This window comes from Lutjanus erythropterus, chromosome 23 (assembly GCF_056507025.1).
Source record: "Lutjanus erythropterus isolate fLutEry1 chromosome 23, fLutEry1.hap2, whole genome shotgun sequence".
NCBI lineage: Eukaryota > Metazoa > Chordata > Actinopteri > Lutjaniformes > Lutjanidae > Lutjanus > Lutjanus erythropterus.
Window position 1 is genome coordinate 23,948,237 of NC_139339.1, and position 26,157 is coordinate 23,974,393.

At 40.3% G+C, this 26,157-nt stretch overlaps 1 protein-coding gene across 2 annotated transcripts in view; it reads left to right on the forward strand.

The window, feature by feature from the left end:
• sorcs2 (sortilin-related VPS10 domain containing receptor 2) overlaps window positions 1–26,157 on the forward strand; it is a 441,732-nt gene that overhangs the window by 118,537 nt on the left and 297,038 nt on the right. For both annotated transcript variants that reach the window (XM_084711712.1, XM_084711713.1), the window contains exon 2: window positions 1,222–1,289. In XM_084711712.1, coding sequence (XP_084567838.1) covers window positions 1,222–1,289 — 68 coding nt within the window. The remainder of the gene's footprint in view (window positions 1–1,221; window positions 1,290–26,157) is intronic.

Consider the following 26,157-nt stretch of genomic DNA (forward strand, 5'->3'; position numbering starts at 1 on the left):
TTACCACAGTGTAATATACAATCAGTCATTAGCACAAGTAATAGCTGTTAGCACTTGGTGACATTTAGCATAGAAGATTGTGATTTGTTCAGAATGAATATGTTTAAAAAATTTATTTTGTATCTTACAAAATAGATTAGCTAGGTTTGTGGTTAGCTCTGAAAGGGCAATCTGCATTCTTTTCTGGGGTTTCTGGAAACTCCCAGTCAGCCCTTAGCAAAACGCAGTGATGCAGGTTCGAGTGCTCATGCCCTCTCTTCTGTCAACCTTACATCAGGTCACAGGCTTTTGACATGAAAACATACATACTGTGACCAAAATTTGATTGTTTGGATTTGAATACATAAGAAACGCTACTTAGTCCCTCCAGGATTTCCCAGGCCTTTTTGGGATTGTTATGATCTAAACCGTCTGATTTCACAGCAGTTTTTTGTGAAAATTGTGATGCACGTTGCAATTTTTTAGGCATTTTTTGCAATGAAATGGTGGAGGCAAATGAAATTGCAAGAAAAAAGTTGCAGTTGTTTTCTTTTCTTTTTTATAATTCATTAAAAATCAAAGGCAACTTGTTCCAGTGACATTAAAAATGCCTTGTATTTTGAGTGTTCTAAGTAACCATACACAAAATGCTCAGGATTATCAGTACTTTTAGTACTCAGTAAAAAAAAAAAGCTGAGTTGGGTCATTGACACATACATGTATGATATTTGTGAAGCTGTGATTGGTGGAACTTGCAGGACATCACAAAGTGTTGCAATCATAACATTGCAACCTCGTGGAAGGACTGGCTGCAGCAGAGGCTATATCTGTTGTTTGGTGCTGGGTAGAGAGTGTCTGCAAAAATGGCCCTCACCTTCAAGTAAATTGATTTAGGCCTAATGTTCATTGGTATTAGCCTTGCTTGCATCAGAGCACTTTGACTTCTATTGTCAGAACAAGTGTGAATTTGTCTCACATCATAGCAGCTCCATTTGTAACATCATAGACAACAAACATCAGAACAGGAAAGAAAATGCATACATCTAACATGACATTACAATCACAAACCTCACACAAACCATACTGATTCAACTTGATTTTTATTCCACTCTTGGTCATCCATGCCCCCCCATGTTTACTCTTCACTGCCCAGTTTTAGACCCACTGCACTACCCAGTCCTCTTCTTCAGTAGTAGCTTTCTGTTTATTAAATGTATCTCTCTTTGTCACCTTGTCTTACAGGTCATCCTCATCCTGACTAAGTACTACCACGCTGACTCCACCAAGGTGCTGGAGAGCTCACTGTGGAGGTAGGCCAAACGTTTACACCGTGTTTGCTCTTGCTGGATGTCTTCATGTCATGTCTGGCCTCAGACTCACGCAGACCTTTCATCAGCGTGCAGCTTCCCTTTAACAGCTAGGGCAGCGCAGGTCTCGGTTATCTCACCGCTGTGCTTCTTCAAGGAGACAAGAGTGATACAGGGCGCTAGGGCGGACGAAACATCAGCAGGCAGCTACGAGTGAAGTGGGGGACCGGAGAGTGGCGCTGCGAGGCCAGAGCGGGCATCTGTTTGGGCAGATAGCATATCAGCATGGCACAGGGCAGGACGGCGGGCACCGGCAGTGCCAGGGAGAGGGGTCAAGTCTGGCTGGCAGAGCTTCCTCTATTTAGCAAAGCTCCCTCTCGCCAAAAACACTTCACACTTCTCTCGCTTTTGAGCGGTGGAAAAAGCAGTGCATCCATTCCGCTCAACTTCACAACAAACGCCCATTTCCTCTTTATGCTACATCCAGTCCCTACACTCTTACAAATAAGGGTTCCAAAGGGGTTCTTCCTGGAGAGCTGAGGTTCTCCACGAAAGAACCTCTGAAGAAGTCATTTTTGAAGAGAGGGTATATGAAGGGTTCTTTAGAAGACTATGGTTTCCATTAAGAAGCTTTTTGAATGAGAAAGTTCTTCAAGGCATGTTAAAATCCTTGAAGAAAGTTTCAAAGAAGCTTTGGACCATAATATAAAAGGGTTCTTCATAGAACCCCTTGGATAGGTTCTTAATGAAACCTTTGATATATAAAAAGGTTTCCCGGCAGAGCCTCCTGGGTGGATTTGAGACAAAAGCCTTGGAATATGAAGGGTTTGTGATAGAACCTCCTGGATATGTTCTAGAAAAAAACCTTAGAATAAAAGTGGTTCCCAGTAGAACCCCCTGGGTGAGTTCTAGGTAAAAACTTTAGAATATTAAAAGGTTTTCGACAGAAGCCCCTGTATGGCTTCTTGTGAGCACCCATAGAATTTGGAAAGGTTTTGGATAGAACCCCCAGAGAGGGTTCTGGGTGAAACCATTGCACCATAGAAGGGTACTCCTTTAGAACTTCTCACAGTTCTAGATGAAACCTTTGGAATATAAAAAGGTTCTTAGCCGAACACCCATGGGTGGGTTCTAGATGAATCCTCAGAATGTAAAAAGGTACTTGGCAGAACCCTCTGTGTTGGTTCTAGATAACACCTGAGGAATATGAAGGGATTTTTGGTCGAACCACTGGGTAGGTTCTAAAGAAACCCTTTGGAAACTACAAAAGTTCTTTGTTCCCACCTGGGTGGATTCTTGTGAGCACCAAAAGAAAATGGAAAGGTTTTGGATAGAACCCTGAGAGATGGTTCTGTGTGAAACCACTGCACTATAGAAGGGTTTTCCATTAGAACCACTAGTGAGTTCTGGGTGAAACCCTTCACAGAACACTGTATACTGGGTTCTAGGTAATAATTTCTGCAAGCGTTCCAAGTGAAACTGTTACAAAAAAGTTGGACCAGGAATTGAAAATGTTTCTGCTATGGAAGAACCCTTTTTGGTTCTGGTCAATGCCTTTATTTCTAAGAGTGTACCACTCCTGGGATGCTGTTCTGTCGCTGAGCATGTCCCTCTCATAGATAAGGCTGTAGAGGAAACTTAATTGTATTCAGATTTGCTGAGGAAAACTTAGAAAATAGACACGACAGGGCTCATAACACTGGCTAAAATTAGCCGTCTAGAAGGCATTCGCACAGAGCAAAACGTGTCTGATGGTGGTACTTAATTCATGCCATTCACCTCACTGAGGGCTCCATGACTTCAAAGCTTCAGCCTCTCATTAGCTCTGACTGCCTGTCTCCCTGGAGGACAGATATGAATAATGTACATATTTTCTCCTTCCCTTGTTGATGTTTTAATTGTTGCAGTGTATGAATAATGCTGCAAATTCGCCACTGGACAGCCCACTTGAGAAAGGAAAAAACACTGCAAGTGGTTGAATTTAATCTGAATTGAACCTAAATTGGCAGAGACGGAAAAAACTGGCCGGCTGCGTGTTGGCATCATTGTGTAAAAAGCAGAAATTAGCATGAAATTAGCATGTTTCTGAGAGGGTCCATACGGCTCTCTGACCACGTCTTGGTAGGTATTATGTGTGGGGTGTGCCTCGGTTCCTTGTAGCTGTCAGCTTGGCGAGGTGTGTGGACAGCCACAATCCTCTGGCCTATAGGCTTTGAAGTCTCAGGGCTGTAGGATCAAACAAGAAAGATGGGGGAAGATGAATGGGTTTGCCGTCTTGCCCTGTCAGGTGGCGTAGATCAAGATGCCAGGTTTCACACAGGGGGAAAGTTAACAGCACTGAGAGGAGAAAAGTTTTGCAGGGCAGCTGAGTTAATGAACTGAGGCCCTTTTAGATCAGTGGGGGCACTATGGATGCTTGTTTTGTGTCAGTACGCAAAGCACACAATAGTTACCTAGGTGGAGAAAGACCTACATAGGTGGGTTACTATCATTTACGTCTGTCCTGAGAAAGAATCAGAGGAAATCATGTGTCGACCCGAACCACCAACCCATGGTGTCAGTATTAGACAACCTATAAATTGGACTCTGCCATTAACTATCTTTCTCCAGAGTTGCTTGAAGCAGCTTGAACTTGATTGCTTTTGATGAATTTTCAGTGTCTCACAAAGCAATCTAGTGATCACTTACCCGACAAACAGTAGAGGTTTTAAATGTACCGGGATTATTTGGATTTTGTGATGGTGAGTTAGAGATCCTCTATACCCGTTCCCTTAATTCTGCATTCAAATAACAAGACTCTGAGACTGTGTGCAGTGCATATTTTGTGTACGGTAATGTGCCAGCTGTTTTCCATTAAAAAAATATCAGGTGATGTAGTGTAAAGAGTGGGAAAGTCCTCATATGGTGGAGGAGGGGTGGTTGGATGGGTTGGACAAACACAGGATTTGTCCTGTGTGAAACCAAAAGTCAACATTATAGATAACATGACTTACTTTACTTGCACTTGCATCATGTCACAAATCCAAACCATAATCTTAGGATTAAAGTAGTTATTTCGGCCAAACATAACCAAACCGTGACCATTTCACAACTTTAACAAGGTTTATTTTTATTACAAATGCACCATGACAAAGGTCACCTGACTATGGATGACAGTGAAGGTCACCTGACAGTGGATCTGCTGTCTACAGAAGTTAGTGGGAAGGACTGCAGCATTGCCACATGAATGCGAAATTGAACTTTGGCGAATGCATTGCATGAAATTTGGCAGTGATGAATCATGTCATGTGTACGCCGACTGGGTTGATGTAACACTGAGCACAGGTTCACACCAGCTTTGTTTAGTCTGTCTGAACTGAACGCTGGTGGGTTAACCCCTGTGGTGTGGTTTGTTTGGTTTGCTGTGAATGCTGGACACAAACTCTGGTGCAGACCAAACAACTGCTCTCTGGTCCTCCTTGAAGGGGTAGTCTCAGACCACTGTTCAAAGTCAAAATTGGACAAAATAACCTTAACTCAAGGTCCACTTACTTATTTTCTGTGGGCAGCCAGGGAAAGAACAAGGATGACTTTCACATATGACGCCACAGACACAATATGTCCGTTGCATGGTGACAACTGATTGATGTGTTCACTGCTGAGGGTTGTAAGATGTGATTAAAAAAAGTTACAAAAAATGCTAGCAAGTAGACTTCAAGTTTGGATTATATTGTCAAAGGATGACATACATTTTGGATTATATTGTCAAAGGATGACATACATTTTTCCTGACATGAAACGTCTTGTGGTCAGGTGACTTCCTAAATGGTCACATCTAGAAGAGGAACAAGAATTTGTAAAACTCAACTAATTATGTTTTAGAAAGTGACAACTGTGGTTAAGATCTGCTCAGCTTTAGTGACAAAAACAGTTATTTAACATTAAAAAAGATCATGGTTTGGGTTAAAACCATCTATCTTGCAAAATCTTTTGTGGGTCTGGGGTTCCCATCTAGAAATGACCCTTGAAAAGAAATAGCAGAAATAGGGTGATGTTGTCATAGTGTTGCACAGAGGAAGGAAGGATGTCTGAGGGGATGGTTGGGTCTACAAATGAAGTGTTTTAGTTGTTTGCGCCATTTGCTATCAACACTCGAGGTTGGTTTCTCAAAGTCAGGAAAGCAATCGAACTGTAACCAAGTAGTTTTATTTGCCTAAACTTATCCAGATTACCATACGATTGACAGATGCAGAAAACATAATAGTCCCTGTGGCTGATGCTGGAAAAGCTTTAGAGGTCATTGGAAGGTACTGACACGTCACCCCTTTTTGTTGAGTAGGTGCCAAGGCTTGTTGGATGTCAGTCAGTACATACTTTGTCTGTGTCCAATGATAAAACAAAACTTACTTCAGAGAAACCCCTGGACTTCCCCAAGCTCTATCAATACTAAATTTCCAGCTTGTGCCTTCTAATCATAACCATGACCACATTTGGTGCCATGCCTGTGTTTTCCCTGTGTTATGTTGTGGAGAGTTTTGTCTGTGCCCAGGCTTTGGCGTCAGTGCTGGCTCCTTTACCATTGCTGCCTTTTACTCCTGCATGTCTATCAGTCTGTTATGGCTGGCCCGAGTTTGCGAGCTGTAATACGGCTAATAAAAGAGCTCCAAACATCTCCTGTCACTTGTCTTGTGAGAATGGCTCTCTTTGTGAAGGGAGCAGGGGAAAAAGTGAGTGGCAACTCGCAGACCACCTGAGGCATTACCAGGTAGTTTATGCTCGTCTTTGAAGTATGCAAGTAAAAATATGAGAAAATGTACCTGTTGGAAGATGAGTTAGATTTATCCATGTGAGACTGTGTAACTGTCTGTGGCCAACAGGTCTTTCTTTCTTTCTTTCTTTCTTTCTTTCTTTCTTTCTTTCTTTCTTTCTTTCGGTCTTTCTATCTTTCTTTCTTTCTAGTTTCACTGTTGTTCAGGCTCTGCTCAATAATTGATGCTGTAGCAGCAGTGATGTCGTTGTGTTTCTCTTTGGCTGAGGTGAATTACGGCAGTCAGAGGTCCGGACCCCTGAAGTGAGAGGAGATACAGTGGACGCTTAAAACGCTGAAGTCCCGCTGTGTGTGTTTGTGCTGTAGCTACACCTCTGTTTAAATGTGTGTGCTACTATAAATCCCCACTTTGCAAAATACAGTCTTATCACAGCATTTAGGAGAGTTTCCCAACCTTTTCCACTGCAAACAATATTTAGTCTTAAAGCATTTAGCTTAAACACAAACATTAAGGACTCTTGAGTAACACTTCAAATGGACAAGGTCTTACAAAAGTGCTGACCGAACACATCTAAAGACAAAAGTGTGTCCACCTGTTTCAAATTGCCATATGCAGCAGTCCTGCCGTCATAGCCTCGTCCTGGCTGTTCTTACCAAGAATTCTGTCTCTAGCCAAATAGACTCACAAGACAGTCTGTGAATGCTTTCCTCAACAAGGACTAAGAAGAATCTTCCAGCTTTCATTGCTACAACTGGATGGAAACAATTAGAGATTTAAAAAAAAAACATGCCTTGTTGAACCAATCCAAAGTCTTTATGGTGACCTTTCATGTTGGGGTGTTGGACATTTTATGCTTACTACTAGAATGGGATGGGAGATTTGTTTTGGGTAAGGCGTGTCCTTGAAAATCATGTAACGGGTGCAGGTTCTATTAACTACCATGTGTTACAAAATCCCTAGATGATCAGCAGGTGGCAAGATCATCAAGAGTGTTTGGTATTGCGAGACTACTTGACAAAAGCATTTGTGGTGTTGCACATATGTGATTGAGAGAGACATTCAAACTCTGGCTTCTTTCACAGCTTTGCAAGCCTGGCCTATCACTATGAAGTGTTGGCATGACTGTGAGGTTATCTGTTTTGGAAAGTTCCAAAAAATCCCTTCGAGTCCGTGCTCCGAGCACTTTGATAACCTGCCGATTTGACAGCACACAACAGTAGGATGGCAATATTTTCAGTGTTAGATGGCAAAGCTTTAAGAGTTTCTGGCAAAAAAGTGGAAGGCTGAACACGTGATCCACAGTGAGTTCCCACACTACGGCTTGCTTGAGGACCCTTAAATGAGATATTTGTCTAATCTGATACGGTCTCTCAGTCGACTAGTCCAAGCTAAGGCCTTAAACACAGATCAAATTGGGTTACTGCGTCAGGGTAAACAGAAGGAAAGGTGCTCGTAGATTAGGCAAAGACGTGAGGATTTGCCACTGTATTACCAAACACTGTGATGACTGCGGGCTGACAGAACTCTTCTTAAGACTCAGTTGCTCCAAGTCGAGCCATGAAATACTCAGTAAACCTTTTTGATCCTCAGACTGAAAGGAGCAGATGTGTGCTTCACTCTTTTCTGGCATCGAATCCACAGTGCAATTTCACATTTTGAGACAATACAGAGGGCATCAAACACCAGGAAGTAAATGATGTCCATTTGTGATTCGTTGGAGGGAGGTCACATTTTGATCAGATTACAATATAATACCCTGATTCCTAGTGGAGTTTTAATGTCTGCAAAGGGATGAATCCAGTTTTGGAGGCTTTTAAAATCTGGAAATACATTTCTTGAATTAAAGTCAGATATTGGAGCCTCTCTTTGTTTTAGTCTGATAAGGTACGTAGTGGAATTTTTGGGGCTCTAATCCAGGTATACTGCATATTGCTTCTAACACTGAATACTGGAAGCTTCATTTCCCAAAAGCCATTGGTTATCAGCCTTTAAAATGGACCTTCAGAAACCCAAATTGGACAAATCTAAGTGCTTATGTCTTCATTTTTGTCTTTAAAGAATGTTTTAACCCAAAGTACCCTCCAGTAATCATACGCTCACATAAACAGGGTGTTGGTATGAGAGTCGAGGGGTATTTATAATTCATGCTGTCTTCACACATCTTTTGAAGACGTGAGGGGGGCTGGTAGCCATCCCACTGGGGGTCCTCACTGCTCCATTATGGATGAAGAGATCGTCTGACAGGCAGGCCAGCACTTCTACAGTAGATCAACCACACCGCACTTCCACGAACACAACCATTGACAATATGCCCGTCATATATGCTAAATTGTCAGATATGCTAAATTTGCCTTATCAAGCATAACTGCAGTGCCAATTTTATTGATATTCAAAATGTAAATGCTTCACTCCAAATACAAAATGTAACAGAAAATTAGGTTCAACTTATGAAGAAATCCTGCATAAATGTGTTTATACACTCTTAGAAATAAGGGTTCCAAAAGGGTTCTTCCTAAATGGCTGAGGTCAGCTCAGAACCAACTGCTTCCGAAGAACCCCTTTTAAAGGGAGGGTTCATCAAGGGTTCTTTGTAAGACTAGGAGTTCCATGAAGAATAATTTTCATCCAAAGAACCCCTTTTGGAAGTTCTTCAAGGACTATTGATATCCTTCGTCAAGGGTTCTTTGTAGGATATCATAGAGGGGAACCTTTCACACATGCTTGTAGGTATAACCCTTTATGTTAGGTTCTCTCTGAAAAGAGTCCAACCTTTAGAAAAGGTTCCACTTTTTACCTTTTATAAAGGCAGGTTGTCAGAAGTGAAACCTTTCACTTATGGTTTAAGTATAGCCCTTTATGTTGGGCTCTTGGTGGAACATTGAAAAGGTTCCAACCTTTATAAAAGGTTCCACTTTTAACCTTTTATTAATGTTTCACTTTATTAATGTTTCATTTGGAAAAAAGTATAAAAAAAGTTCTACTCCCTGGTGGGTTCTGGATGAAACCCTTGGAAAATAAGAGAGTTCTTGGTGGAACCCCCTGTGTGAGTTCTAGATGAAATCCTTGCAATATAAAAAGGTTCTTGGCAGAACGCCCTGGTTGGGTTCTTGCTAGCACCCTTAGAAGGTAGACAGGTTCTGGATAGAATTGCCAGGGTGGTTCCAGGTTGTTCTCTCAAAGGGGGGGGGGGGGGGGGGTTCATAGGTGTAACCTTTCACAGTAAGGGTTCTAAGGGTATAACCCTTTATGTTGGGTTCTTGGTATAACTTTCTGAAAGGAAGCCTTTGAAAAATATTCATTTTTTTACCTTTTATAAATGTTCCACTCTTTTCAGAGAGCTCAATGTAAGAGCCCACATTTAAAAAAAAAAAAAGGTAAACCAGAAACCAGAAAGGGTTCTGTTATGGGGACATCTAAAGAACCTTTATGGTTCTACTTATTTCAAGGAGCATATGTGTGTCTGAGTGGGCATTAATGTGTCTGTACTGTATGTGTTGTTGTGTATAGATATGTATTAGTGTATACCTGTATACTATATAGTGTTTGTGTTGCTGCTGTAGGACCTTTTGTTAATGGGTTACGTAGATTGAGTGAAACAGATAGAGTGGAGAGCAGGACAGATGGGAAGGAGAGTGAATCAAAAGAGCCTCCAAGGCCTCTCAAAGCTGAACAGTAGGGGGCATCACACCTCAGACAGACATCCAACATCCACACCTCATACTCTGCTCTGTATACTTTACTTCAACCTTCCCATTCCTCTCTCCACTTAGACCCAGAGTCAGAATTTATGCGTTCTTTCTTTGTAACAAAGCCGCTCTTCAAAGCTGCGTTCAGGAAAGCAGAGCAATCGGGGAGATGATAAGTGATGATAGAGGAAGTTGAAGCTTTGATGATTCTCATGGGGAAACTGGGTCATGATAACATAATACACTACAAAAGAGAAGAAGAAAAGTATGCTCTTTTTTTTTCTAAATCATGTCAACATGCAAACATGTTGACATGCTTGACACTTTTATTTTTGAATAATTACTCTAAACGGCTGAGGTTACTGGCAGCCACATCATCTTCAAATCAGCTCTTGCAACACTACGCAACTTTATTATTATCGTTTATGGCAAATCTTACACTTTGTAGTTCAATTGATGCCACACAGAATGTTTCACTTTTAGGCAACATTAGAACTTACTGGGTCATTCCTGCAATACCACCATCAATCAAGTATAATGGTATATTAAGGTCCTTGTAATAAGCATTACTTAATTGGTAATAAGGCCCTTATAAGTCCTTATTACCAACATCAGTATGTGTTAAAAATACCATGTAAGTTTTAATAATAGCAGCATAAACAGATTAATTGTTAGATTTTTAAGACAGTTATAAGAAACATGTTTACAGTTTGTAGACTGCTTTAAAATTCTAATAAAAGCCTTATGAATTTCTTAGAGTTGTTTATAATTGCATTATGAACACATTTATTGACTTTAACTAACTTGCCTGTTAGTCATAGGTAAACCTTTACTAAGTTTTTTTTTCTTGCTTTATTAAGATAAATGCATACTTTATTATGGATGTTTAAGCAGGTAACTATACACTCATTAACAGTTAAGCAGGCATTTGTAGCTACCTTTGTTAGGATTAATGAATTCTTTATTATGCACTTATTAACAGATAAAAGCATAGTTAACCATTAATAAGTTTTTTTTTAACCTCAATAAGACATTTTCCTAACTTTACATCCAGTAACTGCCAAAAGCATAGTTAACTGTTAATAATTGCATAATAAAGTATTTATTAACCCTAACAAACTTTGTTTCCTCTTATTTTTCAAACCAGTCCGCTAGCATTTTTCAGTGGCAAGTTAGCAACCTCGATAAAAATGCAACGTCCAGGCAGACTCATATGACTTGGTTATGTAAGTTCATATGTGTAATGTAACTTATGTAACTTAATTATGTAATATAACTCCATTATTTTATGTTACTAGAGATGTTCCAATAATGTTTTTTTTCCTTCCCGATACTGGTTTTAAGACCTTATTGTTGAGTATTGGTCAGCACTGAGTGAGTGAGTGAGTAAAAAAGAAAAAAACATTTGGTAAAGTCTGTTTTACTTTCCCCATAAGCCCAAAATAGTTCAATCCAAACCAGTTCACAATCACTAATGAAAAACAACCCAGATTTGATACTGCAGATCCCCACAAAAACAAACCAAATCAAATCGTAGTAGTTTGTCAAGTTTGTGTGCATTGCACTAGAAATCCCCCGATCAGTGTTTTTGAAACTGATCGGGGGATTTCTAGTGCAATGCAATGCAATTCTCAGACCTATAAAAATGCTCAAGTATAATTAGGAAAAAGTCAAGTCTTTTTGAGCAATCTGTCTGAAGTCTAAGTCAAGACTCAAGTTTTGAATATCAAGTCAAAGCTAAGACTTTTATCAGTGTTAGTCAAGCAAGTCTCAAGTCCTCAAATTTGTGACTTCAGACTGACACAAGTCAAGTCATGTGACCTGAGTCCCCATCCTCTGGAGTGAGGTAACATGAGCCACATATTGCGAATAACAGCATTAGAAAGTCCAGCGTGAATATGAATAAAACTGAACATGGCTGGAGGACGTCCAAATGAAACAAGTGCAGAGTACAAGGGAAATGAAAGCTTGAGTGAGAACAGTAATAGTAAGTTAATACTACAGTCGATCATGTCTCTTTGTTTCAATTTGTTTCAATGTTTTGAAGCCGTTTGCTTTGAGGCTTTCTGGCTGCAGGGTAGCGCTACATCTACAGCTCACTTCCCACTTTGATGCCTCCTTAATCAGTTTGTTTCAGATGTGGATGTGCCCACACACTCACGCAGAGTTATTCCACCATTACAAATGTGTTGATGATTAGCCCTCCCTGGGGTCCAGATCACATTTCCCCAAACTAAACCAGGAGAGAGAGAGAGAGAGCCACAAAGTAGAAACTCTTGGGCTTAATCAAGACGGCATGTTTCATTTCCCCCCCTTCTCCTTTTCCTCTTCACCTCATCCTCCCCTCGCTTCCACTCACCCACTTCCCTCTCAGGTTCGTTCTGTCCGTCTCTTTCTCTGTCTTGGTTCCCTCGTTTGGTCCAGATGGTCTGAGGTGCTGTAAATACTTAATCGAGGCGAGAGCGTCGTCTTCCCCTTCATCCTTACATCCCCCCACTGCCTCATCACTTCCCTCCTGCATGCATATTTCACAGCCTGGAGAGACAGAAAGAGAGAGAGACAGCACCCACGAGAGCTCTGCTTACTAAGATTGAAGGCAGAGAGTCTACTCTCAGAACAGAAGTGGTTTCATTTAGAACCATTTCAGAAAGAATACGCTATACAAAATTACAGAGGAGTTAACTGAATCAACTAATCTTTTCTCATTAACTTAATGTATAAGTTTTATTTATTCAGGTTAATTAAACTTAAAATTTCTATTTATTTTCAGGACGCAGAACCACAGAAGTACAGAAGTTATAAACATAGGTTCTTCCGACCCTAAAATCTTTTGACTTAAAATTAGTTGAATGAATGTACTGTCCAGAGTTCAATCCATTTATTAAATTAAATTTCTAAGGAAACATAATCAGTGTATTAGCAGACTTCCCAGCATGCCTTGAGTTAAAACTATATGAAAAAAAAAACATATATGATGAAAACTTGATGAAAAAAAAAAAAAAAAAAAGTCAGGAATTTAGTGCAATCAACTAATCTATTCTTGTAAATATTCAAGTTGTATTTACTCAAGTTAAATAAACTTAAAATTTCTGGTCTTTATTTTCAGAATACTTCAGAACTTATAAACATGAGTTCTTCCAACTTAAAGCCTTTTGACTTCATATTATGAGTTGAATTAATGTACTGCACAGAGTTCACTCAACTCATTAAATTAGGTTTGTAATGAAACATGATCATCATATTAGCAGACTTCCCAGCATGCATTGTTTGGAAAATAGCATGAAAACTTGCGTCACCATAAAAATGTCATAGAGGAATTTAGTGGAATCAACTAATCTTTTCTTGTACATATACAGGTTTTATTTATTCAAGTTAATTAAATTTAAATTCATATTTATTTTCAGAACACTTCAAAAAACCTAAAATTAAGTTCCACTAACTTGAAGTCTTTCAATTTGAAATAATAAGTTGAATGAATGCACTGCATGAAGTTAGATCAACTCATTAAACCCTTCTGTTTCTAGTTAAAAAAAACATGCGATCAGTCAATGAAAACACTAGGAGACATGATTTAACTTTTTACTTCTTCTATACGCTAAATTAAATAAATTGTAATTAATGTTAAATGTTCTAAATGTTCATCAGTGTTACCGCTGATTTGTTGGTTCAACTTAATATCCTAATCTTACTGAACATGTTTTTTTCAAGTACAACCTAATTAATATCACATTTATTTGACAAGGAAAGTTGTTCCTGCCCCAGGCTACGAGGAACTTTTATCTTTTGTTGATTTTGAAGGCCTCTGTGGAAAATAAATAATAAACTCCTGATGCTTCTTTTTAACTAGCTAATGTACTACTCACTGTGATTTCAGCTGGGAAAATGAAAACAAAGACTTGTTTCATCCGATTTAACAGAAAATCTAACCTGGTGGCAGCCATTAAGAATAACTGTATATAAAAAGCCAATTTTCTCACGGATGGTCCTGTTTGTTTATGTAGGCCATATTGAGGCATTAATATTGAATTGAGACTGTTTCACAATCAGTTAAAAAAATCTTCTAATAGTTTTAAGTTAAAACAAACTTCATTTTTACAATGTATAGAAAGAAATCCCAGCCCTAACAGAAAACAGTTTAAAAGAACTTTTCTTCTATTGAGGAAAGACAGAAACACACTGGTAGAATGAAGAAATCAATGAGCTGCTTCAGTGATGGATAATTCATTATGTTTGGGTCGAGCAGAAGCTCTCATCGTATCTCTATTTCCCCCCCACTTTCCTTTCTGTTTCTTACAATCCACTAATAACTCAAACAAGAGGCGCTGCCAGCTACCTATGTGTCGGCTTGTTTAACTTATTGTCACTTCGCTCACTTTATTAAAAACGACTTCTTACTCATTCACCTTTCCTTCCCACGAGGAGTCCCAATCATGAGTCACCAGCGCGCAGTAGCAGGCTGAGGGCTGCATTTCATCCAGGCTATATTTGTTCTACTGCAAACTCACAAGACAAGTCAACTGAGGTGAAATTAATTACTTATAGTTAGCGGTTGTTGTCAGTCACGTTGAATATGATTGACTGGTCTAATATGTGTGACACAATAATTGAAATGCTTCTGTAAACGAATGATAAAGTCTGATTCGACTATAATGAAATGAATTAATTTCTACTGAAGAGACCAAAATAAAGTTGACTTATTGAGTGAATACTGTAGACGATCAGTGCATAATCATTAAGAAATGGCAGGTGTTAGTCAAAGTTCTATTTCATATTGTTTATTTGTCGCTGCTGTCTCACTGATGCTTGGTGAAATTCATATCCACATCAACACACTTTAAATATGTGTCTATTTGCACATGGGTGAGAATAAACACACAACACCTATTTGGCTATTTACAGCCAAAGCCCCATTGCCCAGTTACAACCTGGGTGCAAATAGCATTGTCCACTATGGACACCTGGATGCTTGTCTTTGCCATGCTAGGCTATATATACTGAGGTGTATATAGCCACTGTGTTTTTTTTTTTTATGCCCTGGTTGCAAATAGCGTTGTGAGCTATGGCCTTCTAGGTGATTGGTTACTTAGTTAGATTTAAGCCAAGTTGGCTCTTTACACCTCAGTGCAAGTAACATTGTATACATCGTATACTACAGACACCTGGGTGCTTGGTTTCTTCTTTAGGTGTAGGAAAAGATCATAGTTTGTCTCTTCCATGTAGTAGGTGTAAATAGCCACATTGGCCAAATAACATTGCTGGGTATGGAACACCTGGGTGCTTGGTTACTTGTTTAGGAACCTTGTTATGTGGAGGAAAAGAGCATAGTTTGCCTTTGCCATGTGAAAGCAAACCGCAACATTGGCCATTTACACCCCAGGTGCAAATAGCATTGTTGGCTACAGAAACCTGGGTACTTGGTTTCTTGTTTAGGTACCTTGTTAGGTGCAGGAAAAGACTATAGTTTGTCTCTTCCATGTGGGTGTGCACACAATAGCCACATTGGTCATTTACACACTGGGTGCAAATAGCATTGTATGGCTTGGACAACTTGCTGCTTGTCTCTACCATGCTAAGCTTACCTTCAAAACTAACGACATTCCCACCAGCTTCAGTTTTAGCTGTACTGTTCTATGTTTAATGCTAGTTATCAAATGTTATCAGCCAACAGGCTAAAATAATATGATAAACATACCTGCTAAACACTGACATGCTAGCATCATCATTGTGAGCATTTTAGCATGCTGATGTTAGCATTTAGCTAAAGCAGAGCACCACCATGGCTGTAGACTCTTATACTGACTCTGCACAAGAGGGTCTTCATATTTATAAACACAAAAGCAATCTACAAACTCACCACTAGATGCCACTAAATCCTACACACTGCACTTTTAAATGACTTGTCAAGTTAGATTATTTCACTGAGTACGAAATACATTTTAAACTAAACTGAATTTATCCAGCACTTACAATGCATCAGCTAAATTATACAGACAAACTGACCACATCACTGCTGATACGCAGTATAGCCTGGAAATGGCCCACAGAACAGGATTATAAAATATCATTTTACAGTTTTGGGGGTCAGCAGCAGTTACAATAACAAGCAGGATGTGGAATGTTTGTACATTGTCCAGCAACACAATGACTGCCAATATGAATCTGTTAGGAGATGGAGGAGGATGGAGAGGTGCAGGAAACTCAGATTACTATCTGATTGGACCTGAAATGAACTGGAAAATGATACAACTGTGGAAGCATGTGACCGTGTATAGAACATAACGCCATTCAGTGTATTTGACCGCGCAGACTACAATATAGGAGTACTGTATGTCGTGCACATGTTTAGCCGTGTCTTTGGCATGTGTCTGCGTACATGTGTGGAAGTCAGATTGTTTTCACACCGCGGCCGAACGGGGCCGTGTGCCCGGCCATCTGGAAGACGTTTCCCATTTCCTCAAACATTCTTCCTGCGAAGAGGAACACAGGTCCACAACTGCACACAGCTGGAAGACACACAGAGAAAGAGAGCTCCTTCTGGATTTCCCTCTGACTAAACTGTGAAAGTATACCCACAGGAAACAATACTTGGCAGAGAGTTCATAGCCGCAGAGACTCTCCTACTATCTACCACTCTGTCTTCTTCACACACACTCACACACACGCTTTATCCTTCTTCCACTTTCCTCTTTTTTATCTTTATCCCAATTTCACGGCCTTGCTCGAAGCTACTTTCCAAAAGGACACTGTAACTTCTGGACCACACACTGCAGAGCAAGACACAACAACAGCGAGGGAGAGTTTAAAGCTCCTCAAAATAAATCTGAGCTACACAGGCTCGCCTTGTAGTATTTGTTACCTGTGAGCCGTGAACTCACTGAAGTGTTACAAGTTTACTGGAATACAAAGTCTTGTCTTTTCAAGGAAAGTGAAAGTGAGGATATATGAAATGGCTGAAAAGATTGGATATCACACACTAAAGCTAGCAGTATAATGACAGCTAAATCATGTATTGTGATGCTTTCACTGCAGTGAACACAGGCCAACACAGGCTGTCAGTTTTCACACAGTGTTGGGACGATGCGATTGCCTGCCATGAAATTTTTGTACAAACATTCATATATTTGGTGAGTTCTTGTCTGTTGCCATCGGCATGACAACATTTCACTCAAAAACTACTAAAAATCTACCTGCAGAGCTAACTACCTTACCAACTGCTCCAGCTGTGCTTTGTGTTTGGTAGCGAATATTAGCATGCTAATATGCTAAGCTAAGATGTTGAAAATGGTTAACAGTGCCTACTAAACATCAGAACGCTAGGACTGTCATTGTGAGCATGTTGGCATTAGCATTTAGCTCAAAGCACTTGCGTTGCTAGCATTGCTGTAAACAGCTGACAGATATCAAGTCACTGTGTCTGGATAGATTCTCAGTCATCCAGGTCAAGGTATTCGATAGGAGTTTTGACATGCAACAACCTCGTTTGAGATTCTTCTTCTACAGCTCCTAGTGGACAAATCCTCATTTTTTTCCTCAACCTTTAACTTTCATTTCTGAAGAGCAGGAGGTCCAGCTGCATGATGAATCAATGATATGGCACAACAAATTGATGGACCGGTTGCCTTATCTAAATTTACATAATCACAATTTGACACCGTGATCCTCTGTGGTCTGAAAAGGTGAAGCATTTAGTGAGGTGTTGTTATGTTTTGTAGGTTTATATGCAGTGTTTTTACTGCACAGTGCAAAGTGGCATACATTTCAGCAGCATTTCAAATACAATTTAGTGATTGTAGACTCTGATAACAGCTTTGAATGGCTCGAGTGGCTTGAGTGTTTTTCCAGACAGTGTTTAGCATTATCAATTAATAAATTCTGCTCAATTTTAACTGTGTTCTGAGTGTTCATTTACTGTTAGACTAGTTGACTAGTCTAAATTATATTTTGTGTTTAATCGACCAGAAAATTAGTCGCCAAGAACATCCCTACTTGTGACACTTGATGCAGGCTTATGAAGAGTACAGCCAATCCATCTCCAGTGCCTTCAGAGGATTTCATCCTCTGCAGGCTGTTGTTTGATTCTTTGCCACAGTTCCTGGTTGCTGGTGGTATCTGGCCAGCGAATTCGTAGAATCCTCCCGAGGCAGGTGTTGATAAAAGTCTGGATTTTTCTCGTGGCAGCAGCAGCAGTTTGATGCTGATTGTCAGATCTGATGCTCTCCCCACAAGTTCCTTAGCTGATGGAACGCTACCCTTGCCTTCCCATGTGGACTTTTATGTCAATGGTAATGGTAGCAAAGTTGAAAAAGAAGAATTTATGCTGAGTTCCCTCATTAAAGGCAACTAGCAGTTTGTACGTTTGGATGATTGCAGTTTTTTTCTGTTGGACCACTGCAGTGTTATTGCATTTTAAACCAAGAACTTACACAATCACAGAAAAACACATGCTAACATGCAAAAACATAACTAGAGGCAACGTCTGTGTACACAGGCCAAAAAAAGAAAGAAAAAAGAAAAGACACAAATAAAGGGAATGGAAATGCATTAATAAAACAATAGAAGGACAGAGATGGACAAAGCAGCCAAGTTATGAAAAGAATAGAGTGAAAAAATGAGAGAAAATACTTGGATTGAGAAGAATAATAGTCTTTCATTAGTGAGCATTAATTGATGTGTTAACCTCATGTCAGCTATTTTAATGCTCTTCTGAGCCACTGTGGAGATAGGGAGGGAAGAACAAGAGGACAGAGATGAAGACAGAAGTAAAACGGGGAGACTGGGGTTCGGGACGAGCACGTGAAATGTTAATTGCACTTTAATAGAACAACATGTCATATTCTCGCAGATAAGAGAAGGGGAAATTGCCCTGTCAACACCGCACAGTCATGATGATCTGCACGTGTAGTCATTAGGTGTTACATTTTCTACTTTTTGTCCTCTTTCTGACTGGTCTGTCTGCTTCATCCACCCACTATGCAAGCGGAGAAATGTTTCCAATACTCTCAATTAAAGAGGAAATCTTGGGCTTGTGGTTAAAGAAAGCACGTGGTGGCGTGTCAGAGCAAAGCCGCACTTTCTTGGCTTCATCAGTGAAAAAGCCGGTTGTAGGATCAACGGCCGCGTGGGGAGAAGTTAGCTGAAAGCGCACACATGTTTAAACACGCACGCACACAAAGACAGCCGGAGCCCTCCGCTGTGTGTTCTCATGTACAGTAGGGACACTGGAGCTAATCCTCCTGTTGGTACCTGCAGCAGGTTTCAATCACACAGAGACCCGGCCACATGCAGGTTCATTATCAGTCTGGTATTCTCCCCGCTGCCAAAACAGCAAACCGCTTCAATAATGCAGTGACAGGTGCGTGTGTGGCTGAGATAGAGGCTGGCTGTTTGTTTTAGTCTAATAAAAGAGCCCGATGTGTTTGGACAGGCTTTGATCGAGTAGCTGGACTTCCACAGCTGGCCATCTCAAAGTCTGCACTAAGTGATTGCTGGAGCTCCTGCAGGCCAACTCCTTCATGTATCCAAATCACAACCTGAATGTACATGAACAACCTCATTAAGAGGTAATGAAGGAGGTGAGAGTTAGGATTTGCAATATTAAGTGCATTAAAAGCAAAATGCAGCAAAGTGGTACTCAAAGTGATGTACTGATTTAAAGCTGTAATATGTAATATTCCAATATTAAAATGATAGGGGAGACCTGGGATGGTAGTAACACTTGCAATATTAAGTGTTTTCATTTGCATGACTTTGTGCCCATTTTCAATAAGATTTTTTTTTTTAAAAAAAGAAGTAACATTTCCACATTAAAATGATAGGGGAGACCTGGTGTGTTTCCATTTGCCTGATTTTGTACTCATTTTCAGTAAGATTCTGTAAAACAACTGAGTGAAGAAGTTGGTGTATTGATGAAAGCAAAATTCTGCAAAGTGGCATTGAAAAACAAGCAGTGCTATATAAGGCAAAATAATATGCAACATTTCTGTATTAAAGTGATAGAGGAGACCGGGGATGGTAGATGTACTTGGGGCATTAAGTGCATTTCCATTTGGCCAATTTTGTACTCATTTTGTGTGTTACTGTAGGGGGCAATTGTTACAGCGGTTGGGGGCAGTTAAAACACTGAAAAATAAGTCATATTAACTCACTTTTTTGTTTGTTTTTTTGTTTGTTTGTTTTGTTTTGTTTTTTGGTTGTGGTTTGAATTTTTTTTTATGTCAGGACTCGTCTGCATTCAAAACAAAAGTCTACTTCTGCAGAAGACTGGGCTACTACTGAAAGATTTTCATTTTTTGAATAAAGTTAAGAGTAATTTTACATTTAAATAAATACAAAAATTTGACTATTGCATACATTTAGTATAGCTTTATTACATAGACTATAGTGTTCCTAGTAGGAGGAAGTTCTATTTCAAATTAAATTTAAAAATGGAAGAAATGAACAGGAACCAGTTCCATTTAATCTCTCTGAACTGATCTTTGAGCTAGCTGTTTTTAAATGTGAAGTGGTGCCTACATTACCCACAATACAACTCCACCCACAACAGTTTGTTGTAGATTCGGGTGTGTTCTGTTAGTAGCAGCTAAGCCTCACTATCTTCAAGCAGAGATGAGGAATGTGCTACAGAGATCTGGTAATCTCACGTCTTTCAAACTCCACACACCCAGATTTTTGTCATTTTTAAACTTGTAGTCTTTAACCCCACCCATCAGGGAAGCACATTTATCAGACTGCACACAGCTCCCTCTGGAGACACAAAAGGCGAGGCAGTAGCACTCCCAATCACCTGTAAACAGACTTTGACGGGTAGAATCATACCTTGTAAGCTTGCCTTACCTTACCTTTAACTTTTTATTAAAGAACCATACTTTCTAACACAGTTGTCCATCTTTTGTGTCTACACAAAGAAATGAACAAGATGTTTACCTCAGGAACCCTGAATGCTGGAAATAACCCCTCCTCCTCCTAACAGCATTATGAAGTTGAAGCTCAGAAGGAGGAGCTTCTAAAAGAGAGCACATCCAGACTGTGTGTGCATCCTCTGTTCTCAAGACTTGATAGAGTCTGGATCTGAGCAGGGGGTGCCACTCTTTTGCCAGCCACATACACACACACGCACACACACATACACAAACACTCAAACACAGTCACACCACAGCATGCCAGCTCTGTTTTCTGAATAGACTTGGCAATCTGCATGGCTCCATCATCAGTAACACTTTAGTGGTCACAGAGAGCTCTTCATAAAGTCTTATTGCGGCTTTATTTATGGGCTCGCCGTCATCAGAACAATGAGCCCTTCAATAACACGCCATGGATAATTACCATAAAACAACGGCCATTATCGCGTTAATGATGTCGTTAAGATATGCGCACTGGGACCATCGTATGAGCGAATGAGGTGAAGTTGTGGGCTTGATGGACTCGGGGAAGAGTTTTCTGTTTGGCTTGGTTTATGACTTTATTAGCTGATGGTGCAGAGAAGAGGGGGCGTCACTTTTTCTAGCACATGGAGTTACAATAATGGGGTGAAATGAGGTGAATGGAGGCTGGAGTGACTTCTTAAAGAGTGCTGTGAGAATGTGATACAAGTGTGATCTCGCCCGACTACAAGAGGCTTTATATTACAGGAAATTTTGAGATTAGATTTAAAACTCTCACCAGAGCAAAGTCTAACAGGAAGCCACTGAACATTCTTAGAATTAAAGGTTTCTTAATGGGTTCTTCTTGAAGAGTCCAAAACTATCCATTCGCTTCTTCTTATGAAGACATGATTTGTCAATGGTTCTGTTAAAGAGAAAGAGTTCCATTAAGAATCGTGTTCAAAAGTCCTTTCCTGTGCCAGATGTCTTTGCCAGGCAGAGTAGTGACCTGCTACCTGACTGGACAAACACTACAGGTTTTAGAAAAGCAGTGTGAAGGTTGCAGTGTTTTAGTAAAAGGTCAGGTCGGGCTTCAATATCCTACTCTGAAGTCCTTGAAGCAGTAGGTCTTGTCTCCGTTCCAGCGAGCAGTTAGCATGCTGGGCATCTCACCGTGAAAGTGCTTCAGGGGGGAAAAGCATCATTACGTAATTCCAGCCAACACCTCTCAGTGCCAGAGAGGTGGCATTTGGCGAGACAGCGGCAGCAGTAAACCCCACCGCCCTCCCATCCCACCCCCCCTCCCTCCAAACTCTGCTGATGGTTGTGATCCAGAGAGCTCCGGGACAGGAGAGAGGGGAAGGGCAGCATGTCCAAGGAAAGGGAACTGATCCATGAGCTAATTTGGCGAGGGGAGAACAGTGACTCGTCCTATACAGAAGACAGAGCCAGCAGCTGACGGAAGATGGGTCCAGGGCGAAAGGGGTGGAGGACAGAGAGACGGGGCTCTCGGTCCTTTAGCCGCAATCGCTTGGAGCTACTGGCCCCGCTCCGTGTGAGCTCCCCAGCTGGCGGCAGAATTCGCTGATAGGAGGCCAATTTTACATTTGGCCGAGGCGTTAGTGAAAGAGAGAGCAATCAATGGACACAAATGCTGGGTGTTACTATTGTTGTACAGCTTTGTGAGGGCTGCTTAGGGTGCTGAAATGATCAGTAGGATACTTCGTGGTGTGTTAAATCCCATCATGCTTAGTTAAAATCAGTGTTGTACTCCAATTTTTGAAATTTATGATGTGCTGTGTATTAAGAATAGCTTTATAGTGCAAATGTAATAACAATAAAAGTAAGCTTTATCCAAGTTTAAAGAAAAATTGTTGCAAAATATCCTGTTAAAATAAAAGTTCAGAACTTATCGGAACTTAACAAAATGTAATTCAAAGTCATGTTACATTGTTAGGTTCAGTGGAGGCCAAATATTTATTTGCACAACTGAAATGTTGTGGCATAAAAACACAAACACAAAACTATTTGATCATTATTTCCCAAAATAACTTAAATTCAGGTCATTATTTTCTGAAAGTTTCTCATTATTTTGAGATGGAGACACCTGGGGCAATTGTGACAATTTTGAACAGAACGACAAGAAAAATAAACAAGGAAAAACACATATTTTTACTCTCATGTGTAGTACTATTTATCCATCTAGATTGTAGTTGCAGGGTGCAGAGATATCTGCTGTAGAGATGTCTGCCTTCTCTCCAATATAATGGAACTAAATGGCACTTGTGGTGCTCAAACCAACCAAAAAATACTCAACGGCAATGATGAAAAATTGTTGAAAAACTCAACAGCAGTGCTATTTTTTTTTCTACCGAACTATGCCAACTGTATAACTGCACAGAAGGAAGTGTGCATCTACTCATGGAAGAGAGGCATTCAAGGCAGGTAAACATTAAAGGCATCCTCCTTTAGCTGGATTATATGCAAGAAAAGGCAGTCATCTCTACACCTCCAAAACCACCACTCACACCAAAACTTTTTACATGGATAAATAACACTGAGAGGAAAAGTATGTACTTTTGATTCTGGGGTGAACTGTCCCTTTTAAGTGAACTTATGTGACTCTCGGTGGCCAGCAGCAGCTGTGGTCACACGGTTATGTGATCAAGCTAAAGCTGGATTTATTTTTGACTCAAGGGGATAACAGCAGTTGTGCTGTAGATACCTACAGTCAGAGCTGATGTGTGCTTTAATGTTATCCCCCACAGTAACTGTGTGTACATGAGAAAGAGTGTGAGCTATGCTGCAGTTTGCTATTTACACTTATAACTGCTATATTATGGTAAAAAAGATTGTGATATGCAGAAGGTGGGCAGTGGAGATGAGTTTGTTACATGCACGTTACTGTAAATAAACTTCCTTGCTGTAGACTTTACTTCATTGTTCGAAAAACACAAGCTGACCAATCACAGTTCTCTCAGGCTCTTAATGTGCTGTAGCCCAAATATTAAGTTACATTTCAGAAGAGGCACACGTCAGCTGTAGTGGCTATGTAACCCCTGAACTCACAACTGAAGCTTTACATCTTTAGCTAAAAAACTGAACTAAATGAACTGTCAGTTATACAGCAATATCAATCTAAAGTTTGCTAACAAAAGCTAACATTAGCCACCTTAAGCTGCTAGTCATACCAGACCAAATATGACTGTAGCAGCAGTGTATTGAATTTGTTAGTGTTTTATTTCTTCAATTAATGAAACATTTTATTTGCATGAGGTGGAATGTGTTATTCATCCTTGCTTCAAGCTTACTTTGTATCAAAATCCTAGAAAACAGCCTATTAATTAGTTTTAGCTTTGATTTCTGTGTATACATGAAGGATTAAAGTATGTAAGTTAATGCAGTGTGTTTTCTTTGGGGGCTTTTTGTAGTATGAATTCAATATGCATATGCTGCATTTTGGATGAATGTGATTTATATTAATTTGTCTTGTGGGCTGGGAACCCGTATGCAAAAGATACAGATGAATTTTACATCTTTATCTCTTAGCTGAAACTTGTAATTAATATACTGTATGACATTCAAGGTCATTAGTACATTTGTGTAATATTAAACGTATATATTACATTATAAGTCATAACTCTATATCGGACAATCAATTCACACATAGCTGATAAATATTTGTAATATCAAAAATATATGAGTTGGACAACCATTAGTGAAACTGGAATGTTTGCAAAAATCTTATAATCAGTCTAATAAGATATACAGTGTTTTTTATTTAACACAATCCAATCCAGTTGCAATTGAAGGCAATGGGGAATTCTTAATTAAAAAAATCTGTTTCTTTTCCACGTGGACATATTTGTATGCATGGCAATATAATGAAAAACCTTCATCATCATGCAATAAATTCCTGATGAAACAGGCTCATATCCTGATAAGTCTTATCAGATTTTATAGTGTGCACTGCCTGAATACTGTATCAGCAAACTAATATATTTAGAGCGCGCGCAGCAGAGATGGAGTTGTACCCATCATACCTTGTGAAACTTGGAATTCTGCAGCCAGAGGGATGGACGGGACATTGAATAATAGAGTGAGAAGCTGAAAATCCACGGCCTTGGCACACGGAGAGAAAGAATTATTGAGTGAGAAAGTGAAAGAAAAAAAAAAATCTCTGAGAGGTGTGAGTGTGGAGGGGAGACGGACCTGCTGTATGAGGGCTTTGATAGCGGCAGAAGAAGGGCAGCATGGTCAGAGCCACTCTCCTCCTGCTGCTGTCGACCCCTCGGGGCGCACTTGTCACTCTCCTTGACACACACGCTTTCACACACACACACACACGCACACGCTGCCATATAGCTGGGTTTCACTCTTGCCTGAGGCGAGAGGGTGAGGCTCAGTCGCCACTGGCTGTCTCAATAAAACACCAAGACACAGATATGGCCTCTTTTCAAGACGGCGCCTCTGAACCTACAACCGGCCGGCACCAGCCCCCCACACACTCAATGTGACAGATAAAAGTGCTAGCTGGAACCAGAAAGGGTTCTTCAGCTTGTCCTTATGGGAGAACCCTCTTTGATTCCTGCTAGAGCCCTTTCAATCCAAATAGGGAGTTCCACCAAAAACCTTTTTATATTTCAAGGGTATCATATGGACCTCACCCAGGGGATTCTACAAAGAACCCATTGGTATTCCAAGGGCATAATGTAGAACCCACCCAAGGACCCATTTATATTACAAAGATCATGTCTCAAACCCACCTAGGGCATTCTTCAAAGAACCCTTTAATATTCCAAAATTATTATCTAGAACCCATGCCAGGGATTCTACCAAGAACGCATTTATATTCCAAGGATTTTATCTAGAACCTACCTAGAGGGTTCTATCAAGAACCTTTTTTGTATATTATGGTAGAAAGAATCCCTGATAAACCCTTGATGAAAGATATTTTAGATTTTAACAATCCTTGAAGAACTCCTTCCTCCAAAAAGGGTTCTTTGGATGAAGAGGTTTCTTAATAGAACCCTGTCTCTTACAAAGAACCTTTGACAAATCTTTTCTTCAAAGTGGGTTCTTCAAGAGCAGTTGATTCTGGGTAGAACCTCAGCCCTTCAGGAAGAACCCGTCTGGAGCCCTTTTTTCTAAGAGTGCATCTACTCTCTCACACACACACACACACTCACACACACACACACACACACACACACACACACACACACACACACACACACACACACAGAGTGCTGGGTGTGAGGTCCGGGCAGGAAGCCTGGAGAGGATGGCCGACAAGCCAGAGGCTGAAATGAGCCAAACTCTGACTACACATACAGACTCCGTTTCCCAGGAGGCCTAGCTGTTGCAGCTGCCCCGGGCTGCCACCCCTTTCACCAAACACCCTGCCTGTCTCTGTAGACGACAAAGTGCTCGGCCGTCGCTGTCGCCATGACTACAAACTGCAAAAAAGCAACAACAACAACAGAAGCAGCAGCAGCGCTCAGGCCAGGCGTCCCGCGTGTAATACATTCATTTAAATGCCGTCAGCTGTGTAAATACAGAGTGGGAAATCAAAATT